The following is a 22,404-nucleotide window of genomic DNA, read 5'->3' as shown; positions in this document are numbered from 1 at the left end:
CTTACTGTGTTTGCAAGGTTAACAGTTTAAGCTAGATCTCAAGTGCTTTAACAATATTTTCGATGTGAATTTATATTATTATAATACACATTTTATTCTGAAAACTGCCAAAATCATTTTCACTCTTTAAACGCAGTCATAAGCCGAACTGGGATAGTAATATCACAAATTATTGATAAGCAATTTAATAATAGTATTGATGCTCAGAAGCATCTTATAATTTTAATAATTTCACGTTGATTAAATAAGATTAACTCTGATGTTTTTCAATATATTTAGAATATTTAGAGTATTGTATAAAGAAAATTCAATTTATTTTAATGTAAAAAAGTTTGAATATAGTAGAAAAATTATTTTGTAAAATTTATTTTTAAAAATTTTACACAATCTTGCTTTCATATATTAAAAAATTTTTTAAATACCTCATCATCATTAATTTTTGTTCTATTAGTTTTTAATATTTCTTTCAAGATTATGCTATTTCTCTTTTTGCCTTCAGTTTTTTAAAAAAATTGTTTTTCGTTTTTATTTACCTAAAAAATAAAATTTGTATAAGAGCATAGACACACAGACTACTTTAATTTATGGAGTTTGAGGCGCGATTAAACAAGCATTGACCTATTCATTAGTGTTGGTAAACTATTAATAGTCAAAACTATCCATGATTGCTAAAAGTTTAAGTCTTGACTATAAGACAATTTTTTTTATTTTATGCGTTTATTATTTCTTTAAAGATTCACAAAAAATTTTATTTTTAACAAATGTACATAAACCGAGTTTCTATTTAGGCGCCTATTAAAACTATTTATAGTTTATTAATATTCATGCATGTATGTATATGTTTTATCGCGTCACAGAGTGGTCTATGTATCTGAATCCTTAAGAATATAATAATAAATAATATATAAGAAGAATACAACACAGTCTAATAAAATAGTTTAAATTAATAGAAATAACTTTAAAACGTAAATAAAGATTAAACCTTTTTAATAGATTTGTCTGCAATCTTGCTTGAAGATGCATATTCATCAAAAGATTTTTTCATTATGAGGTGTCTGTTCTTTGTTGTAGAAAGAACATTAATTTTTTGTAATGAATCTAATTCAACATATTTCCAGTCTAATATAAGTCCAGTCTAATATAAAGAAGAAAATTACAATTGTTATTAAAACTTTTACATCTAATTAAGTAAGAGAAATCTATTGAAATAAAATATATTTGATCAAAGCAGGGTCCCTATTCTTGAAAAGAAATTATAATATATACGAAAAACTGGAGAAATACTATATATTTTGTAAAAATTTTTTAATAACTATGCATTCCACTGAATCCTCGACGTATTCAGTGAGCCAATTGACTCATATGTAATGTAAGAAACACTCTTGCGATATCGAACCTTTTTATCTAAGAAATCGGTGCCAACAACAATAAAGTCCGTCTATTTCCATTATCTTTTTTCAAAGATGAGTTTTAAGCAATGTATCCAAGCAATGTATCTAGAATTTTACTTATCTTAAAAATATGCAAGTTAATTTTTAATGTAACTGTCATTAAGCCTAATGCACAATGATACATGTACTAAGAATACATTTTAATGATATCGAATCTTTTTTTTATCTAAAAGATCGACGCCAATAACAATAAAATATGTCTGTTCATGAAAATAATGTATCATCAATATATCCCATTTCAATCTAATCTTTTGTCAAAAATGTGGAATTTACATATCTTAGTTATTGATGTAAAAGTCATTAGATCATACTATGAATCACCTAGAGGGATACAAAAGTAAAAAATTCGATAATAGAAAAAGAATGTTCATAAAAATGCTCTCACGCCGCCGATATTACAAAAATATATCGGCAAGTTTTGGTTGATTCAATTCAAATATCATTGCAATGTATGTTCTGGCGAGACGTCCCAAGATAAGCCCATCAAAATCTTCGAATCACGGTGACTTATGGCATTTCATCAGCATCATTTCATTTCGACAATCGAACCTTAAGAAAATTAGCGGAGGATAACGCAGATTGCTATCCAAGAACATCGCAAATATTGCGAGATTTCTATGTGGATGATCTCGTCATTGGGGCCGATTCAGTAAAAGAAGTTTTGTCCATCAAGAAAGAAATCATGATATTGCTGCAAAAAAGAAAAATTTCTTAGGAAATGGACATTCAATGCTTTCGGCCTCCAGGAAAATTCCTCCGTCGAACAAAGAGAATTTATCTTCCTCCGTATCTTATCTATCCTCCGAGAAAAGAATGTTAGTCATTGCAAGGAATTGCCGAGCCGATATATTTATCCATCAACCATCTGCCTCCTCTTGAGGCACCTACCAAATCTTGACAAAGAGAGCTGGCTTTAAAGAGCTCTTCCTAATGATATAATCAACGTCCTAAAGAAAACCTAAAGCCATCACCGCAGTAGCAACTAGTACACAAGAATCTGACATATTTTATCGATATTTAAGCTTTACCAAACTCATTCGCGTCTTTGCGTACATGATTCAGTTCATAGAAAGATTCAAGGATACTACACATGCATCCAACCAAAGAAGTTCTTAAGAAGTTTCATCCTCACGTAACATTATGCAACCTATATCTTTGAACGAGCAACAACAAGCAATTTTTTTGTCTAATCAAGGCAATACAATCGAAGCATTTTTAAAAAGAAATAAAGTCAACGATCATGAAGCTGTTCCCGCAAACAGTCCTATCTGAAAATTAAATCCATTTCTTGACGACTCTAGCATCTTGCGCGTGGGGGAGAGGGGGATCATTTGAAGGTATCTTGCCTTATGCATCTAAGCATTCTATGCTGTTATTTGGGAATCATCCATTTCCCGCCTAATTGTAGTGCATGAGAAATATTTTCATGCCGGATCGCAAGCTACTTTGGCCGCAGTGCGTGAGCGCTACTGGCTCATTTCAGCACGTAACATCATTCGATAAATTCTCAGAAAATGCTGTTTTAAAAGTTCACCAAAACTCGCTTCCGCCATTATGGGAAATTTGCGGAACCGCGAGTTAAAACCTTCCTAAAAGTATTTGATGTGGAGTGTGGAGTGGATTATGCCAGTCCTCTCTATTATAAAGAAGATGCTAGAAGAGCATCTTTCACTAAGCTAGTGAAATACTACATTAAAATTTTAACTACCATATTGAGGTGCTCAATTTGTCGTCAGAAGTATTTCTAAATATCTTCAAGCATTTCGTAGCGAGAAGAGATTGCCCTTTAGACATCTTTTTTGACAACGGGCTAAATTTTGTAGGAACCGAACGCGAATTAAGCGAATTAAGACTTGCTTCGTAATGAGTTAACTCAAAAACAAATCCAGAATCAGATCAATTCTAGGCGTTTACTAGCATTTCATACTGCCTTGTTCCTCACACCATAGAGGTCTATGGGAAGGCAATACTAATACATTTGACTCGTATAACAAGAAATGCTAACATGAAATATAAGGAGTTGAAGACATTAATTATCCAGATTGAAGCAATATTGAACTCTCGTCTGCTCACTTCTATTTCATCGGGTTCCCCCAACGATTTTATTTCACTTATTTCGGGATATTTTTTAATAGGTACACTTCTCACATTTTATCCCGAGCCATCTCTAAACGAGATATCCGTAAATCTTTCACGGTAGCAATATATACAACAATTGCGTCAATACTTTTGGAAGTGATGAACACATGAGTATCTTCAGCAATGCCAAAACAAAATAAGTGGCAGAAACGAATCTATATATGTCGGTCAAATGGTTGTTATCAAAAAAGACAGTCCTCCCCCTCCCCTCCCCCATTATCATGGCCATTGGAAAGAATTTTAAAAATATATCCAGACAAGGATGCCATAACTCGTGTTGTCACTGTACGTACCGCTAAAGACAGTTACAAACGACCAATTATAAGTCTCTGCCTATTTTCAATTGAGAACTAAAGTCTGATTATGTCTAATATTTAGCGCTTTTTATACTATTTTTATTAACTTTATATATATGTATCTTTTTTGTTAATTGTCTTTATAGTTCTCAAACATAATATTTTTTGTTTCAATTACAACCACTTGCATATCGAAAAGCGATCCTTTCAAGGGCGGCGATATGTTCGCGCTTCGTGCCTACTAGAATAAGTACGAAAACTTCGTTCAATATCTGCGCATCTACTTATCGATTCTATGGTGCTTTCGTGACGCTGCTTAGGCTAGCGTAGCGCTGTTCAAGTCTCCTTGGAGAGCATGCGTGCGGCCATATGGCCTGCGGCTCATTCGTTCGTCATTGTTTGTTGCCATCATTGTTGGTGTAACGTTCATTTTACGTGCGAACCGGTGCGCAAGCCGGCCATTTATATTATTACGTACTCGAATCAGCTCTTGTAAAAGTATGTTGTAAAAAAGGCATTAAAGTATACTCTTACAAAAAAGTTTTTTTCATCGCGCTGCCGAAATCAATTCGGGCGTGGCAAGAGACATAAGTCTCAGTCAATGAGAAAATTGCGTTCCACATAATGCAAAAAAGACACATATCCTTCCCCCATCAATGTCTATATGCTTTAAGAAACGATTACGTCAACGGCTATACTTTTTTCGCTTTCGATTTTATTTCAGATCTGTCTGCTAATTGCGCAGAGCATTGGAATCTCATGAAACACGGAAGTTTACGATTAGAAATGAGATTCGAAAAAGTTCTTTTCGTGATTGTTAATTGTATCTATGTCGAATTTGATAATGTTTTAGAAATCGACTTCTCGCGTCAAATCATTGTCGATTTTTCTAGTTAACCCTATGACTTCCGCGAGAAAATTATTTTCCTCCAACACATTTTTTTCTTATCTAATTGTACGCAAGATGACGAAAAAAGCTTCAATCTTGCTTGTGACATCGACGCTGACGTTTCGTGACGTAAAAAGAGTAACAAAAATTCGAATATCATAATGGATATAATCATATAAGATTTTCGTGTCGATGTCGAAGAAAACTTGTTCCAATAAAAATCGGGATTTCTGCGATTAATGCGATCACTGGATTATGATATCACCTTATCCATTTGACGATATACCCAAGAGAATAAGACGAGAAAACAACTAGTTTACATGAAATTATCACAGAATCGAATGGTTCGGTAGAGATGTTAATCCTAAATATTTTACGAAACATCTGCGAGACATTACACGACATGCAAGTATTACGTCTAAACGCCGATTATATGTGTAGATAGATTTAGAGAAAAAAAGAATAAGAAGGATGGAATATGGAAAAAGGACGTTAGAGCAGATGCTTTGTTTCGCATGCATCTGCGAGAAGGGAATGGAGCGAGTCGAACACATCTTTTATAGCTTTGGAATGTGGGTCAACGTTCTGAAGGATTGCTATAACTGTTTCTAACGAACGAACGTCGATCCGAATTTTGAGTCAAAGAACTTAATCCTTATAACTCGGGACCGGACCATATACGATCTCTGACGAGAGATGGGAATCGGTATGGGAATCGGGCTTACGATTCTAGAATAAATAGAGATTCAGGCACACCATATTAAAAGTATTCTAGTTTATAACCAAAAAATTTTTTAGTATTGTACAGTATACAATATTTTAAAAGTAAACGTATCTGTGTTTATGACTAACATATTATAATTTTTAATCTATTTACTTTTTCTGTTCCTCGGGATAAAATTCGATATTTGGGTCAAATATTTAATCCAATAATTTCGAGTGGATTATTAATCTAAAAAGGCAAATGTTATTCGGCTCGTCACTATAACTTTCTAGAAGATGGTCTACCGATATTACTTGTTAATAATTTTTATGACGAAAATTCTAATCGAAGAAAAGAACTGTAGAATCTGAACGTAACACACGCTATCTATAGAGGACAAGAGAAGACACGTTATCTGAGTTAATCTAATCTCCAGAAATGTATATAATCTGAAAAAAATTTCTCCGACTTTCAAAAATCTATCAGATTTCGAAGGTCATGGACAATGCTGCACGGATTTCGGACCAACATCGAATCACATTGCGCCTTACGCAACGCTTACAAATTGAAGCGTTGGCTAATTATAAAAAGTAGCATTTCGAGCTATTAGCATTCCCTCAGAAAATTAGAGCGAGAGTGCCGTCGAGAGCAAAAGAAATAGACAGCGAAAATTTTTTAATTTAAAAATCAGAAACATGATATAATTCGTAACATCGAAGTGTGGAGGAAAAATATCGTGACAGAAAAGTCGAACCAAATTGAGGACGAACAAACTACAGGCGAGGAAAAAAAAGATCTTCCAAAATTCGACCCGTCGACAGATAGAGGTAAAGCTAATATTAGCGTTTCGCAATTGCCAAATTTTGAGAATTCTACAACGCACATGCAAAAGAGGTAAATTCTAAATTTGAACAAAAAATTCTAAATTTCAAACAAACATTTCCTCTCTCACGTTCTCCGACGACGAGAAATGAATTCATTGAAAGTTTTAAATATAGTACGTTACATCATCGTAGTGTCTGACATACAGGGATCGACTGCCAAGGATATGGACGAGACTATACCATTGTTGCTAACACAGACGATCACGACCGACCTGGCTAGCACCTGGAAGATCTTTTACATCGACAAATACGGTATATATTTCGATAGTTACGGTTTTGCCGCCCTTGGACTCAATTCCTTGGACTCGATTCCTCTTCGCCGAAACTCCACCACGTATTGCTAAAATACGACGACGCTGCAAGGAATACTTTCTCAAATTTGCGAGCAATATTGCTGTGTATTTCTATATTTTATGTGTAATGGTTATAATCTTAACCAGTTTCTTAGTATATTTATCTCTTGTAAACGCAATGACCGGTTGATTGTAATTTTATAAATTTTTTCTTCGTTATAAATATAAAAATATAACAAATACGATAAAGAAATCCAAAATCGGTCAAATTTTGGATGTTACAAATAATACATCATACTATATATATTTTTATTAAATCAATTTATTCCAAATATATTTGCGAGCCGAATATATAATATTCGTTTTCAACACAATCATTCTGAAACGTTAATAATCCCCCTAAATTAAATTAGAAAGAAAGAAGTAAGAAATTTATTGCAAAAAATATTACCTCAGCCAGGATTTAAATCTGAGACCTCTCAACTTCCGGAAGTGTCTTAGTCAGCTCGACCATTGAGGCTTCGGAAATATTCTTCGCAATAACTGATATATAGAAAGAACATGCATTGTACAAACATATTAAGAATTTTAAGTGTGATTATATATGTGAATACATCAAATACGATAAAGCCAAGATCGGTCAAATTTTAGATGTTACAAATAATAATAATATAAATTCTCATGTTGTATGTCGCCATGTTCAATCGCTTCTTTTAAACAGTAAAATATAAAACAAATATTTTATGTAATATCACTTTTTTTCTTCTTAAAATAAACATTTTTGAACATGTAAATTGTCTGTTTCTTACTCTTAATCTTGTCTTACAATAGTCACCTTTTACAATAGTAACTATTTTACAATAGTCACCTTTTCTTATGTATTTCAGATTTAGATAATGTTTATTAAAAACAAAATATAAAAAAAATTTTCTTTTAAAATATTGTTCGAATCAATCGATTACGATGCGTGCTAGCGCGAACTTGTTCATTCCTGTTTCCTTCCCTTTCTCCCAAGTGAAAACAAGAATCTCTTAATCTCCTTTTACGAAAATTTCCTTTTACATAAAAGTCCTTATCGTAAATAATAAGAAAAAAAAACATCATTAAAATGTCAGTATGCCGGAGACATTGAGCCATGGCAGCAAAAAACGACTTACAGAGCAAAAAACCGCGTGCTATTAATGTCTGCTGTTCGTACTTTCCCTCTTCCCCCGTAACAAAAAAAATGTCTCGGTCCAAATTTCCCTTGATTTTCTCATTCACCATTTTGTCACAGTATTCATCCCTGCAAACATCCCATCCTTCTCCAGTCACCACACTGGACTGGCTATGGCTATGACAGAGCCAATCAGCGTGTGGCCAGCCGTGAACCAAGTCAATCAAAACATGCCATTTAAATTTCTCATTATTCTCACCCTCGCGTCATCGACCAATCAAAGCGCCATTTTTCCGGACAGGGGCCCCCAATATCGGAGATGGAATGATGGGGAGTTATTTTGATGATCGATGGTTGTCCATATACTATTGACGAAGAAGGCATTCTTCAGCAAAATCAAAGAAATGAAGTCAGTGATTTTAATTTATTTTTAATTAGGAAAAATTCGCGTAGGTTTCGAAATTTTGCGCTATTAGGGAAAGAGGCGATGTTTCGTTTGCGTTCATTACTACAAGATATCGAAATTTACAACTGGTTTGAAAACACGTTCCGCGAAATTCATGCTTACGTACACCGAATCAGACGATTACGTAGAATTTTCGCTTGATTTGACGGATTTAACGCACAGCCCAGCGAAATTATCGTTCTGTCCGGCATGTGACTTAATTCACGAAGACATTTGGCTTATAAATTTGATAGCACAAAGTGCCGGTAGTCTCGATATTGCACAGAATTTTAATATGCGTTTTCAATGTCACGGCACCGGAAGATGGACATGCTGCGAATAAATTTACGCGGGAAGACATTAGGAAACGTTCGATTTTAACACTCTTCAATTCCGATAATTGCTTCTTCCGCTTCTTTGTATACGCTCAAATTTATCATGAGCACAGAACTTTATGAGTGGAAGAACTTCATCATCGGTGAAAAGCGGTAAGACACGAAAATTCGGTCTTGCAACGTAATTTTGCGCAAGATTTGACACGAAGGGCTGGTTTTACCGGAGAGTTGTGAGATTCGGGAAATCAAATGTTTCCATGTTCTCGCCATATCTAATGTCACGATTATTGTTTACAATTTTAATAATTATATTAATAATAATTGCATTTTATGTAATATCGGTTACTGTGAGGAGAGGGAACATCGCTATTCGAATAAGTGTTGCAACAACATATTGTACAAACAGCAGGATGTAAATACAGTCAGATGCGAAATATATAAATGTTTGTTGTTCGAGAATGCGTGTTTCGAACATCATCGCGCGATAAAATCTTACGATGGGAAAACGTCACGGAATATTTGCAGCGTAATTAAATTTTGTGAGGATTGTGGACGTATAATAAATTCAATGAAAGAAGACGAATGTGGTGTTTCTTTTTGTAAAATTTGCAGTTTGCTGCAATCTGTAAATCATTTGTGTTATATGTAATCTCTTTCTTGTGAAGGTAGATCCTCTCTTGACGAATCTGACGGAGATTCTCTCGTAATCACGAGAGAGAATGAACAAGAAAACGCGAATGCGAGCGAATATGAACGTAAAAAGGAATAAACCGCATTCGTGTTCTATGATTTTGAAACGCGATAAGATGGTTCACTTAATGATAGCGATATAAAAATTCACGTTCCAATACTCTGCGTCGCTCAACAAATTTGTGATTTGTGCGCGGAAGTATCGATTTATCGCAATTTTGTCGTTAGTGCGGAACACATGAATTTGTTTTTCGTCGAACGATTCATGATTCGGTAAAGGAATTTGTCGAATTCGTAACACGTCCCACGAAAACTTTCTCGAATCGTTTGTATAGTACACAACGCGAAAGCTTTCGAAGCACGGTTCATTCTCCAATACATAGTCGAAAATCACTGTAAAGTAGAACCTCGAGTGATTTTAAATGGCACAAAAATTATCATTTTAATAGTAGGGCATATAAAATTTATCGATAGTATTAATTATATGTCGATGTGATTGTCGGAATTATCAAAGGCCTTTGAGTTACCAGAAACCTGCGACAAAGGCATCTTTCCGCATCTATTTAATACTCGCCATAATCAAACGTACGGTCTGCTGCCTCACGTTAATTATTATGCACCCGAAACGATGCAAACGGAGGAACGCGATTCCGTTGGGGAGATTTAAAGAAAATCAATCGCGCAAAGACATACAATGGTTAAATTTTAAAGGAGCGAAATTATCGTATTATTCACTGGACACGGGCGAGAATATCGGTTAACGGGCATATTCGTCGACGGGTATTACGAGTACAAGAATGAAGGTAAGACACAACACGTCTTGCAATTCCACGGCTTCTTTCATGGATACCCGATTTGTTACTGAATAGATCACGATAAACCTATCGAAAATTCCAAAGAAACAATTGATATAAACCTGACAGTGTCAACGAGGTTATATCATGACGGAAAAATGGCAGTGTATTTTAAAAAAAATGTGCACGAATTGAGAGGCCCGTGAATTTCTCGAGAATTACCCGATGGTATAAATTTCGCCTCTCGTGATGCATTTTTCGATAGACATACTGATAATATCGATACGAGGTACATTACATACGAGGTACGTTACGGATAACAAGAAAATACTTTACATAGACATATGTTCTGTTATATACTCAAGACTATTTTTCTAATAAAACATCCTGAAATCTATACAGATGATGAATGTATTATAGCATGTTAATTGGAGAAGCACCAAATTTCAATTTCGAGTAGGTCATGGGTATCATACGATGTTGTGTACTCTCCCCACGCAATCTTTTCTATCCTGTATTATCGTATCGTGTGCGCGAAAAATTATTATTCGCGCTTTGCCGCTGCGAAACATTTCCGTAATCTGCATGCACTCATGATGGCCCAGTGGAAGACACGTTCACATCGTGTGAATTGCGTAAAGCAATTGAGAAGGATTATCTCGTGACAAGAGTCGATGAAATTTAGCAATATAAATGTATACGCTATAATTCTGCTACATGTCCTCAGAGAGGATTATTTGTTGACTATATTAACAGCTTCTTACAACTGAAGCAAGAGACGAATGGGTGTATGAACAATGATGTTGTTAAAGAGCAATACCTTCGGGAATATGAAGTAATTGTGTGATAATATCAAGCGAAATTCGGATCGGATTATGTCAAACCAGAGCCAAACTCTCTCAATTTGTTTTGAGGAAAATTCGATTAACGGACAAACCTTCTGAGTACCGAGAATGTAATAAGAAATTTCCAGCGATTGGCGGAACACGAGCCTGGAACACGAGGTAACCGGAATATTACTCATCAATGACAAGGTGATATATATTTTGTGGCGTTTAAGATATGAAACGATAATACCCTTGTCAATAACTAACGTTGTAATAGCGGCGTTCACGACGACTCAGGCATTTTTAAAGTTATACGAATATTTTAAAAAATTAGATCGACGCGTTTTATATTATAATAGTAGCGGAAATATCAACGATTACGAACCGCGGGCAACGGGCGTAGTAGCTTCGGCAAATTGAGGCATTCGTATTTGGCGGACCGAAATTTTACGCGTATGTGGTTCGTATCCCAAACAGGTGTCGACATGAAATTTGTAAAATAAAAGATATCAAGTTAAATTTTCAAAATCTGCGGCTTTAATTTTACTAATATTTATAGATTATTATTAAATAAAAAAAACAGAGGAAAATAACAAGAAGGGACTCGCAATAAAATTGGAATTTAAAGCAATTCGATGCACCGCATTTCACAAGGTGATAACACGGAATAAAATAAAAATATGCACTCCAGTTTTGATGAAACGCTTTATTTATCAATAATCGCTGTTTTTTCTCGTATGGATTTGTGTGTTAAATTGTATAATATAATATTTTATTTAAGCTAGAATAAGTCACGGATTTTCCCATCCCGACCAATTTGTAAATAAAAATTGTGGAATATAATACAATGTTCTTGTAAAAATTTTAATCAATTTATACACTTAGTTTAAAAGTTAGAAAGAAAATGTAATAAAAACATTTATTATTTAGTACAGTATGTGTGTAATATATTTTAGTAAAAATTTGTACTTTTACTGGTTGAGTTAAAAAAGAATATGTAATAAAATTAATTTGTATTTTAAGAAGTATTAAAATGTAATGATTATATGTTAAATGTAATGATTATATATGATTTATACGAGATATACATTTTTTTCTCCGTTTGAAAACAACGAATATAAAATAAAAATATTTTGTACTTAAAACATAAAAAGAGATATTATGTAATCCCGTTTCTTTTTTGATGTAAGCTTTTTTCAGCGATGTGTAAGCGATAAGCCATCGATGGCAATGTCATGCACATACTCTGTGATAGAAATATACACTGATCGCGGGCCCATTGCCATTCAAAGATAAGCTTATTCTCGCGCAAAGATAAGCTCATATCCTCGTATCGTGGTAGGATCAGCTGTTGGGGGCCCATAGTGCTACCGTTAGCCAACGCGGGGGTACGCTGGCGCGTATGTGCGCCGCGTGGGGCCCTCTGCCGTGTTGATCGGCTTTTCTTAAATTTTTTTTCTTCATATTGTTGAAAATAAATTTAAATATCATTTTTTTATTTCTTATTTTTTTTTTGCTTTTAAAGTCTTGCATGTTAATCAAATAACTCATTTCGCAATGGATGCGCGCTGGAAGCATCTATGGACATCGTATGTGATCTGACTGGATCGGAAATTTTTGTAAAAAATTTAGCGATTTTTGTAAAATCTTTTCTGCGGCATTCATCTTTCATTCCAACATACGTTTCAAGAGAGTTTTATTTTATTAAATGGAATGGCAAGAAATCTATCGTCAATTACAATATGACATTCGTGTAAAAGAGCTCGAAGAACAGAATTGGGGATGCAGCAATACTAAAGTGATGAAGAAGAAAAATATAATTGAATTTTGCGAGGTTTAAAGATTACTCGAACGATCTATTTTCTCCAAAATTAGTGATAATCGACAATCTTATGGGAGAATCGTTGTTATACAATCGTGAATTTTTTCATTAAAGGCAATCATCACAAGAATCTCAATGTTATTTTTATCTCGCAAAATCTCTTCCATCAGGGGCGTAATCAGCGTGATAGCTCAACGTGAATTACATTCTCTTTTTCAAAAATTCACGTGATCGCGCTCAAATTTGTCATTTAGCGCGTCAAGTCTATCCCGATGATCCGAAATTCCTAGAAGAGGCATACTACAACGCTACGTTGAGATTTTACGGCTATTTGCTGCTCGATCTGAAACAATCAATCCCGAGTATTGATTTCGAACATTTATTTCCCAAAGATACTTATTACATGTCACGTAGATCATTTTCCAACGGATTCGTATAAAAAGGTGATTACGTGTCAGTCGTAAGCTTTTCTTGCGATAAAGGAAGGGTAACAAGAAATAACACAATGCGTCGAAAATCGCAACATTCGATTGGTAAAAAAAACGCCTGTCTCTTCGCGACGATCTATCATTTGAATAAAAATTAACGCATAACCTTCTTATGCAGACAAAAACTAATTCGTTGTATCAACGAATGTGTTTTTAATACACGCAAAGGTGATTCGCTCGAACATTGAGAAAAAAATCGAAATAAGTAGTAATAAATAGATAGGCAGATTCTAACTCAGATCCTTCGAGGGGAAGTGAAAAACGAGGGATATCCGCGGAGCGGAGGGTTCGCGGAAGGGGAGATCGTTAGTAGGCGAAGAAGATGACGTCACGAGAGGGGGAGGGATGACATCACTGGGCGAGGGGGACGTCACGGAGGTGTGCGGGCATATTACGTCGCGGGAAATTACGTTATAAAGCAGGATGTGAAAAGTACGTCACAGAATTCGCGTCGTGGATTGCCGGGATAACGTCACGTGGTGTAGTCGATAGGCTTGGTCCGCAACTATCGCCGCCGCCGCCACCGTCGCTGCCGCCACCGCCGGGCGGCACTGTCGGTCCCTATAGCCGGTCCCTACATCCGGTCCCCATCACCGCTTTCGAATCTCCACTGCGCGCTATACCATTTATACCGTCTCTTCTACATATCACTATTTTTTTCTTTAGCACGTGAAGTATTTTATTTATTTATTATATTATATTATACAATATTATATTGTGTTATTTTCTGTGGACTCCACGATTTCTTTGTCTCGCGTTCAATAAACTAATAAGGGACGAATAAATTACCGATAACACGAATCTAAGGGAAGCTTCTAGCCGAAAAACTATATTTATTTAAAATCGAATAATAAGAAAACTTTTATATCACCATGCATTGAGATCAAGCGTTAAATCTCTTTTCGAGCGTCGTGGAAAAAAAAAATTGATGATTTTTCTCAGTTGTAACAATGATAAGAAAAGAAACCGGTAATCACAACATTCTCCCCCCGTTATAAAAAGCATTAATAAAAATAGAAAAAACCCGGAACTTACAATGCGAGCGGACTTGTGCGAGCCAACTTAATGGCAATTTTCCAATGACTTAAAATTGTTATCATACCAAATGGTAGGAAAAATCTTACGAATCTGATTCCTTAATTTCCCAACCAGACACACTCTACCAAAGAACTATCTCCAAAAAACTGCCTATATAAACCGCGAGACACGACATAGAGAAAAAAATCTGTACAGCAGTATTCTGTATAGCTCAGTGTTACACTTTTCAAAGTTATACAATAACATCAGTGCAAACTCTGAAACGACCGCTGCCAAAGATCTTTCGCTCTAAACGACCAGAGACATCGTTAAGGTTTCCAAGCGGGAACCTCGAAAGCACTTCCAGAAAGTAATCGCTCCTTTTAATTAGATACTTCAGAAACCTAACTAGATCACTCTTTAAAAAAAATCTTTACCAATTTTCCCCTTTCAGCCTCTATTCTCTTAATCTTCCACAGCTCCGTTCTTGTCCTCCCACATTCGATCTATTCAATGAATTCTGTATCCTCTAATCAGAAGTCCTAATTCACGAACTTCACTCTTTCATTATCTGCCTTCTTTTTTATATATTATATGCACAGTTTGACAATAAAACATTTTATATTTAAATATCGTAATGATCGGCCATGTACGCGTCTTTCCCGTGCGGCCAAACGCCTACGAATTCAATGTCTCAGAGAGGCCTGTCGGCTTCTAAACGAGATTTACCTCAGTAGTTTAAATAATAATAGCAATAATATTAATGCTAATGGTTTAAATAATAGTCGAGCTAATAATAATAAGAATAGTAACAACAATGATATTCATCCAGTCGGAAGCCCTCCTCCTCGGTCTCCTTCCCGTGCAGAATCAATCTTATCACAGTTAACAAATATTTTCTGACATTCCCCATTCTTCTTGTCTCTCTTCTCTCGTTGATATCAAGCGTGGAATTCTTAGATGAAGTTGCTTCTCCCTGTCCTCGTTACTACTTTCACCACGGTAATCACCAATCATTAATTTCTCTTTTCTCAGTTTCAAATTTCTATCGAACCCTTTCCCTCAAACACTTTTACTATATCTTGAAAACGCAGGTCCCGATCGTATCAGAAGTGCAATAACTGGACAACTACTAGAGACTGTTATAGCTGTTTTCCTTCCCCACTCCTCCTATCATTTCTTAGTCCCAGTAGTCTTTTTCTTAAATTTCTTTCCCCTCTTCTCATGTACAATTAACGAAATTAGATAAATATAATTTACTCCTGAAAACAACACACACACACACACACACACACACACACACACACGCGTGCGCGCGCGCGCGTCTACATACTCTAACAACATCATTTTTGTATTTAATATTTTAGGTTCGCACTAATGCTCGCGAATACTCACACTGATCTACATCGTAACATTCACACATTTGCTCTATTAGTTATTAGTACCGGATAACTCTCATATCAAATTCCACAATAAATTATGCTAAAGAGAGCGGTAATCAACCAACTACGGATAATGCGTGTTTCGCATCTGTTGTTGCCGCTATATATAATAATATAATCGGCTCAAAAACATGTGGAATCCTTACATTATACATCGGTTCTAAATCTTGCAGATATTGAATTTCCAATGACATTGAATCAAATTAAGAAATTCGAAATTTTGAATGACATATTTATCAACGTCTATATACAGAGAAGGGAATTGTGCTAATATGACTCACTGACCAAAAAAGAAGCAAACATGAACCTTTTGTACGTTGAAGACAACGCGGAACAGTTTGCGCTCATTAAAGATCTACTCTATCTCATCAGCACTTAACTTAACAGAAAAAAAGAACAGAAAATATTTCTGCAATATTTTTTTGTAAAATATAATAAATGTAAAAAAATATAAAAAATATAATAAATAATAAATGTGTGGATTTTTCAGCATTTTGCTTGCACTACTTCAGTTCGAGCGCAAAATTGAAGATCCACAGCGAGGACTGTGGAAAATTGAACAATTGTGCGATAAGACTGCCGAGCGAGGACGACACTTGCTGAGTTTCGGCATTACAGAAATGAGCACGTCCCATTCATTGTCTACACCGACTTAGAGTGCATTGGAAAAGATGGATAGGAACCCTGAATCGGCTACATACATACATCAATATCACAACGTGTTTAGCACTGGGTATTAGCTGCATTGTTCCTATACGACGAAACATTATTCATGTATCATTTTCGCTGCAATAAAGAATGCATCGCGTGATTCGCGAAAGAACTTTGACAGTTAACGCACAGTGTACAGTCTTTAATTTCGACTAATGTAGATTTCACGCGAGACTGAAAAAGAAAAAAATTCAATAGCACGCACTGCCATGTGGGCGAGAAATCGTTAGTATCAGATTATACATGGGTACGCGATCATTGTTACTTAATCGAACGATACAGGCGCACTCAAACTGCGATCTAAATTATAAGGAAATAATTCGCGTTATATACCCGTAGTGTTTCATAATTTATCTGGCTATGACGCTCATTTTATCATCAGAGAAATTGCCACCGTCTACGAAAGATACGTTGAATTATTACCAATAGCGAAAGAAAAATATATCTTATTCACCAAGCATGTTGATAGTACCAAACACGATTAAAAGAATTGTGTAAAATTGCGATTTATAGATTTATATAGATTTCTCGGCTTTTTGCATAAATTGGCATCTTTTCTCAGTAAAGATAAACTACGGATACTGCAACATGAATTTCTCAATGTATCCGAAGAAAATTTTAATATGAAAAGGCGTCTTTTCGTATGAGTACATTGACTGTGTCAAAAAGTTGGAGGAGTTGTGTTTACCACTTCGCATTTTACATTCAGACGACATGGTATCTGAGAAACGCTTACGCGCCGTCAATGTGGCAGCAATTCTCCATCCGGACATTCGGCGAATATAGTGACCTGTATCTGAAAATGGATATTTTGTTGTTGGTCAACCAAAATTTGAAAATTTTTGCGTCAATTATAGTCTAATCCCGCGTTCGATTACACCTTACCGGGCATTACATGGAACGTCATATTAAAATACCGATATAAAATTTAAATTATTCACAAATATTGACATGATAATGTTTATCGAGCGCAGTATATGCGGTCTGAGCCAATGTTCAAACAAGTATGTGCGAGCCAATAACAAATGCCATTGTACGATTCATCAAAACTGTCATTATACTTGATGTATTACAATCTGTTAACGGCTGGGCAATGTGTTAATCATTACTTTACGCCGATTTTCAATGGATCGACAATGTGCAAAATTTTGACTTTATGATCGTCGTGTTAGCTCCGCCAACAGGCTATATTCTCGAGATGGACGTGAAATAGCAGCAACATCTTCATGATGCGCATACTGACCTACCGTTCTGTCCGACGCGCGAGAAAATTTGCCACCGGCAAACGCGATAACAAACTCCTCGCAACAGTATGCGATAAACAGCGTTATCATAACCTGCAGCAGTACTCATGTACTCATCATGATTTTTGCCGTAAACTGCAATCCGCGCAATTTCCATGGCTTCGCGATTATATTGAACTCAACACAAAATTTTAAATATTGGCGAAAAATTGGCGATTTTGAGAAAAATTTATACAAACTTATGAATAACACGATATTTGGCAAAACCATGGAGAACATATGCGCGATCGCGTCGACGTGTGCCTCCTCGAAATGCGAAGGCAGATAAGGTGCGGATACAATGCCACTCGCCAAATCAAATTTCCATAATCGAATTTCCACGTCTTTTCGGAGAATCTGATTGCGATAGAACTGCGTAAGGTCGAGGAAGTTTGACAAACTGATATATATAGGTATGTGCATCCTCAACATATCCAAGACGTGTTGAATTTCTCTATAAATACATGATGCCACTGTTTCACGAAAAATGCAAAATTATGTACACCGATATCGACAATCTCATATATCACGTAGAATGTTGATGATGATGTTTACGATATCATGAAACGTAATATAAATATATATTTGACATGAGCGATTATTCGAGCGACAACATGTATTCCGATCATAAATAAAAATATTTTTGGCCTTATGAAAAACGAGAATAATGGTGCCATCATGATCGAATTGATCGTAGGAACTTAGAGCGAACATGTATGCCTTGCATGTAGAAGGAAAGAAGGATATGAAAAAGGTGAAGACTATCAAAAGCAACGTTGTAATGAGATCTATAATGTTCGAGGATTACACGCGGTGCTTGAATGAAGCAATCGAAATGACGCGCAATCGTGCGTAAAATCCAAATTTCACGAGTACACGATATCAAAAACAAAAATCGCTCTAAGTCCGCACGATGATAAGGTATATCCTGCCAGGTTGCACCGACACACTGCCATGGGAAGTATCAATGTAAATAAAATGCACTTGTATTGTATATATAATATGTTTAATATATAAGGGAAGCCCGGGCAAAATGGACGCTCTGGATAAAGCAAATACCTTTTATTTTCGCTTATCTATTTGAGATTGCGCTATGAATCTGTAGCAGTTGAAGGAATGACCGACCAGCGACGCTATGAAAGTACGAAACGACATTGCGTTTGTTTGTATTTAGTAGAAACATATAGAAAATTGAATGTTTTCTTGCGATTTTTCCTTAAGTACATATCTTAATTATTAATTGTAATTCTAATTTCCTTAATCAGAACAATTTTTTAATAAGAATTCTTTTTCTTTTTAATAAGAATTTAATAAGAATTTAAACATGTATTTGAAGTTAAAATTTTTCACTTGGTTTTTTCAATTTATTCTAATCTTTCCAAATTAGCGTTAGATAGGTTCTTTGGTTGTAGCGGATGAGGAGCAAAGTGAATGATCCATCCTCTTTACTCGGTATCATTACAATGAAAATACTGGGAATACAAAGGGACAGATGACCTTTCGAGTATATGAAAGGCATGTGTTTGCTTATGTCTCATTTTTGTTTATTTTTTTATCACAATGCAGTATGATGATTTGGTTATGACTGATCCAGTGCAGTCATTGCACCAAATGAGCCCATAAAGGCTGCGCTACATATATAGAGGATTTGGTAGTTACTTTTGTGATAATTGCCAAGACTGATTCTAACTTTTTAAATTTCATTTGCATTGTTCGAGTGATCCATTCGCTTTGCCCAGGAGAGTTGAACAAAATGGATGGTTTCTCTTTTTTTTATTGTATGTTTTAAAACAACATATTTGATGTTGAAGTTTTTAAATTTTTTTTTATTTTATTTCAAAATTAAGTCTTTTAAGAGATATATGAGAATAAAAATGGTTTCTAATCTCAATTTTAATTGTGTCATTGTTTCTTCTCAACACGTTCGCGCTGCCCGAACTTCCCCTATATAAGGTTTCGATATGCATTATCAGCACGTTATAAAACAGTGCTGCAAAACTGTTCCGATATTGATAATACTATTTTTATGCTTAACTAGAGCTGCTATAACGAAATGGTGTTCGCAGCACTATAAATAACCTAAAAGAAATCATAGCTACAAAACTTGTGATATTGTCATTAGAATTAGCGAAGCATTTAATAGATTCAGATAGTGAATATTCAGACAGTGAAGAAGAAATTGAATGAAATTATTAGTTATAACTTTGCATGGGAAATGTCTAATGCCACATGCACGTTGTAAAAATTATGTGGAAGATGTATCATAATACACAAACACAGAATTTAAAATGCATTTTCGGTAAGTAAATGTAAATACTATGGAAAAATTTAATTAATTATATAATTAATTAAATGTTTTTATAATATTATATATAATTAATTACCCAGACACAGTAAGTTTTAAAAACACATTTAAAATGTACTTGTTTATTTGTACTAAGCCTATGGACATCAATTTGGACCAGATTGAAACCAAGTCTAGACCAATGGACGTCCTGTGCTATCTGGATATATAATTAATTTATAGATAGATTTAAAAAAGATATAATAGAATGTGAACAGAAAAAGATGTAAAAGATAGAAAATATGTACATGAAAAATTTGTTAGCGGAAATTAGCATTTAATTATTTCCAATAATATTAAAATTATTGTAAACTGTACAATAAAAGTGCAGTTAATTCATAAGATTATGAAGAAAAACTGTCAAAATAATATAATATGCATTGTTTTAGAATGAAACGTACTTTCCAATTTTTACTGGAATTGTTAAAAATTATTTTAATAAATAAACTATTTAGATATGTTTCAGATAGATGTCGGCAAAGCTAGCAGCTTGGTGCAGTATTCAAAGAGTAGCGAATGCTTTATATGCAAATGTAGCAAAATTTATTGATGGCCGATCAGGGAGGAAGCAGAAGAAATTATAGAATTCAACGAAATCATACATTTCTAGGAATCATAGGTATAATAGACGATAGATGGCATACATAAAAATTATTGCACCAAAAGACCACAATGATTCTTATGTTAATAGAAAAGGATTTCACTCGCTTTAGCTACAAGTAAGTTGCTTCTACTTTTACAAATTTGTATATTTTATTAATGTTTTCCTTTTTCTTTTGATGTTTTAAGTCCATATAGATATTTAATGTATTGAAAGAATTAAGTACATTAAAATCTGATTCCTAAAAATTGAAATTTTACTTCAAAGAATTCACAGGAAATTTACATTTCTTTATTTTAGTTAATTTGTGATGCAGATCTAAAATTTATACACTGTTACGCGGGTTGATTCTATGCATGATATGCATCTTTAGACTATCGAATTTTGAAAGCATGTATACGATGAAAATTTTCATATGATAGTCATATATTGAGCGATGCAGCATACGTCTTACCAAATACGTAATGGTACAAAGACAACGATCATTTGTCTGAAAGACAAGTTTATTTCAATACACGTCTCTCTACCATCAGAATAAAGTGGAACGATCAATAGCTCTATTAAAAGGCCATTTTCGAAGTCTTTTAGATACACTTCCAATGCAGAGAACAGATTTAATTTCAAAATACATAATTGCATGTTGCATTCTACACAATATCTGTTTATTAAAAAATGATATGATCGATATTCCTATCATCGTTAATAATGAAAGTAATATTACGGAACAATCAAACACGTTAGAAAATACTGCTGGGAAGGTATCGATAAAAGAAATTGCATTATGTATAATTTTTGAGTAGATAATATAGATTTTATATTAATTAGTATAATATAATTTTAAAGATTATATATAAGTTTAAGGTCGGTATTCATAGTTTTATTTTTGAGACTATCTTTATAGTAGTATAATCTTAAGATAATGGTTTTAAAATGTCATAAACCAATCACAGAATTGTATTAGCATTTTAAGATATTGCTTGAGACGATCATAAAATAAGAAACTATGAATATGAGTACTACGAATGCCGGCCTAAGATAGGTCTTATATAAGTTAAATATACAAATAGAATAATTTTAATATAGATTTATAAGTTTACATTAACCAAACATCGTTACAAAGTACATTATAATTATATTAATACTAAAAATGAAGAACTACTGGTATTACCATTCTTTCTATACATCCTTCTTTTTAATCTATTTTGGAAACCTAGATTTTAATTATGTAGAAATGGTCATAATGTTCTAATTCAGAAGTAAAATAAAAAATTAGTATTTACCCTTGTTTATATGTGCGTTTTGGTATATTATATTTTCAAAAATGCAAACATTATTTTATGTAACTTTTCTATTAATAACATTTAATTATTTTTGTAAACTGTAATTTTGTAACTGTAACATACTATTATGAAATAATAAGCTTATTTATCGTATATATTACATTTTCATATGTATCACATTTTGAAATATTTTGAAACGTTCAATGTCATTTTTCATCAATGTAAAGTAACTTTAATCTCTCGCCCACATACACGCGCGCGCAAACATCATTCTTTCTACAAATCTCTTTTTAATCTACATTTGCAAAAACGAGCATGAATGTTCTAACTTAGAAACAAAATAAAAAACAAAGCATCGTTTTAAATGCGCTTTGATATACTTTAAAAACATAAATATTATTTTATAACTTTTCTATTAATAAAGTTTAATTATTTTGTAAACTAACATATTTTTATAAAACCTATACTTATTTATTACATTTTGATAAACCTTGAGTTTAATAAATATTTGCCT

General features: G+C 34.0%; 1 protein-coding gene across 1 annotated transcript in view; it reads right to left on the bottom strand.

Annotated features, from left to right (window-relative positions):
• Positions 1 to 10,038: 10,038 nt before the first annotated feature.
• LOC105621716 overlaps positions 10,039 to 22,404 on the bottom strand; it is a 135,732-nt gene continuing 123,366 nt past the window's right edge. Inside the window, 1 exon segment of the mRNA XM_012203176.1 lies at positions 10,039 to 10,162. Coding sequence (XP_012058566.1) covers positions 10,039 to 10,162 — 124 coding nt within the window.

Source organism: Atta cephalotes, assembly GCF_000143395.1.
Source record: "Atta cephalotes unplaced genomic scaffold scaffold00036, whole genome shotgun sequence".
Lineage (NCBI taxonomy): Eukaryota > Metazoa > Arthropoda > Insecta > Hymenoptera > Formicidae > Atta > Atta cephalotes.
This window is presented reverse-complemented; position numbering and strand designations above follow the sequence as displayed.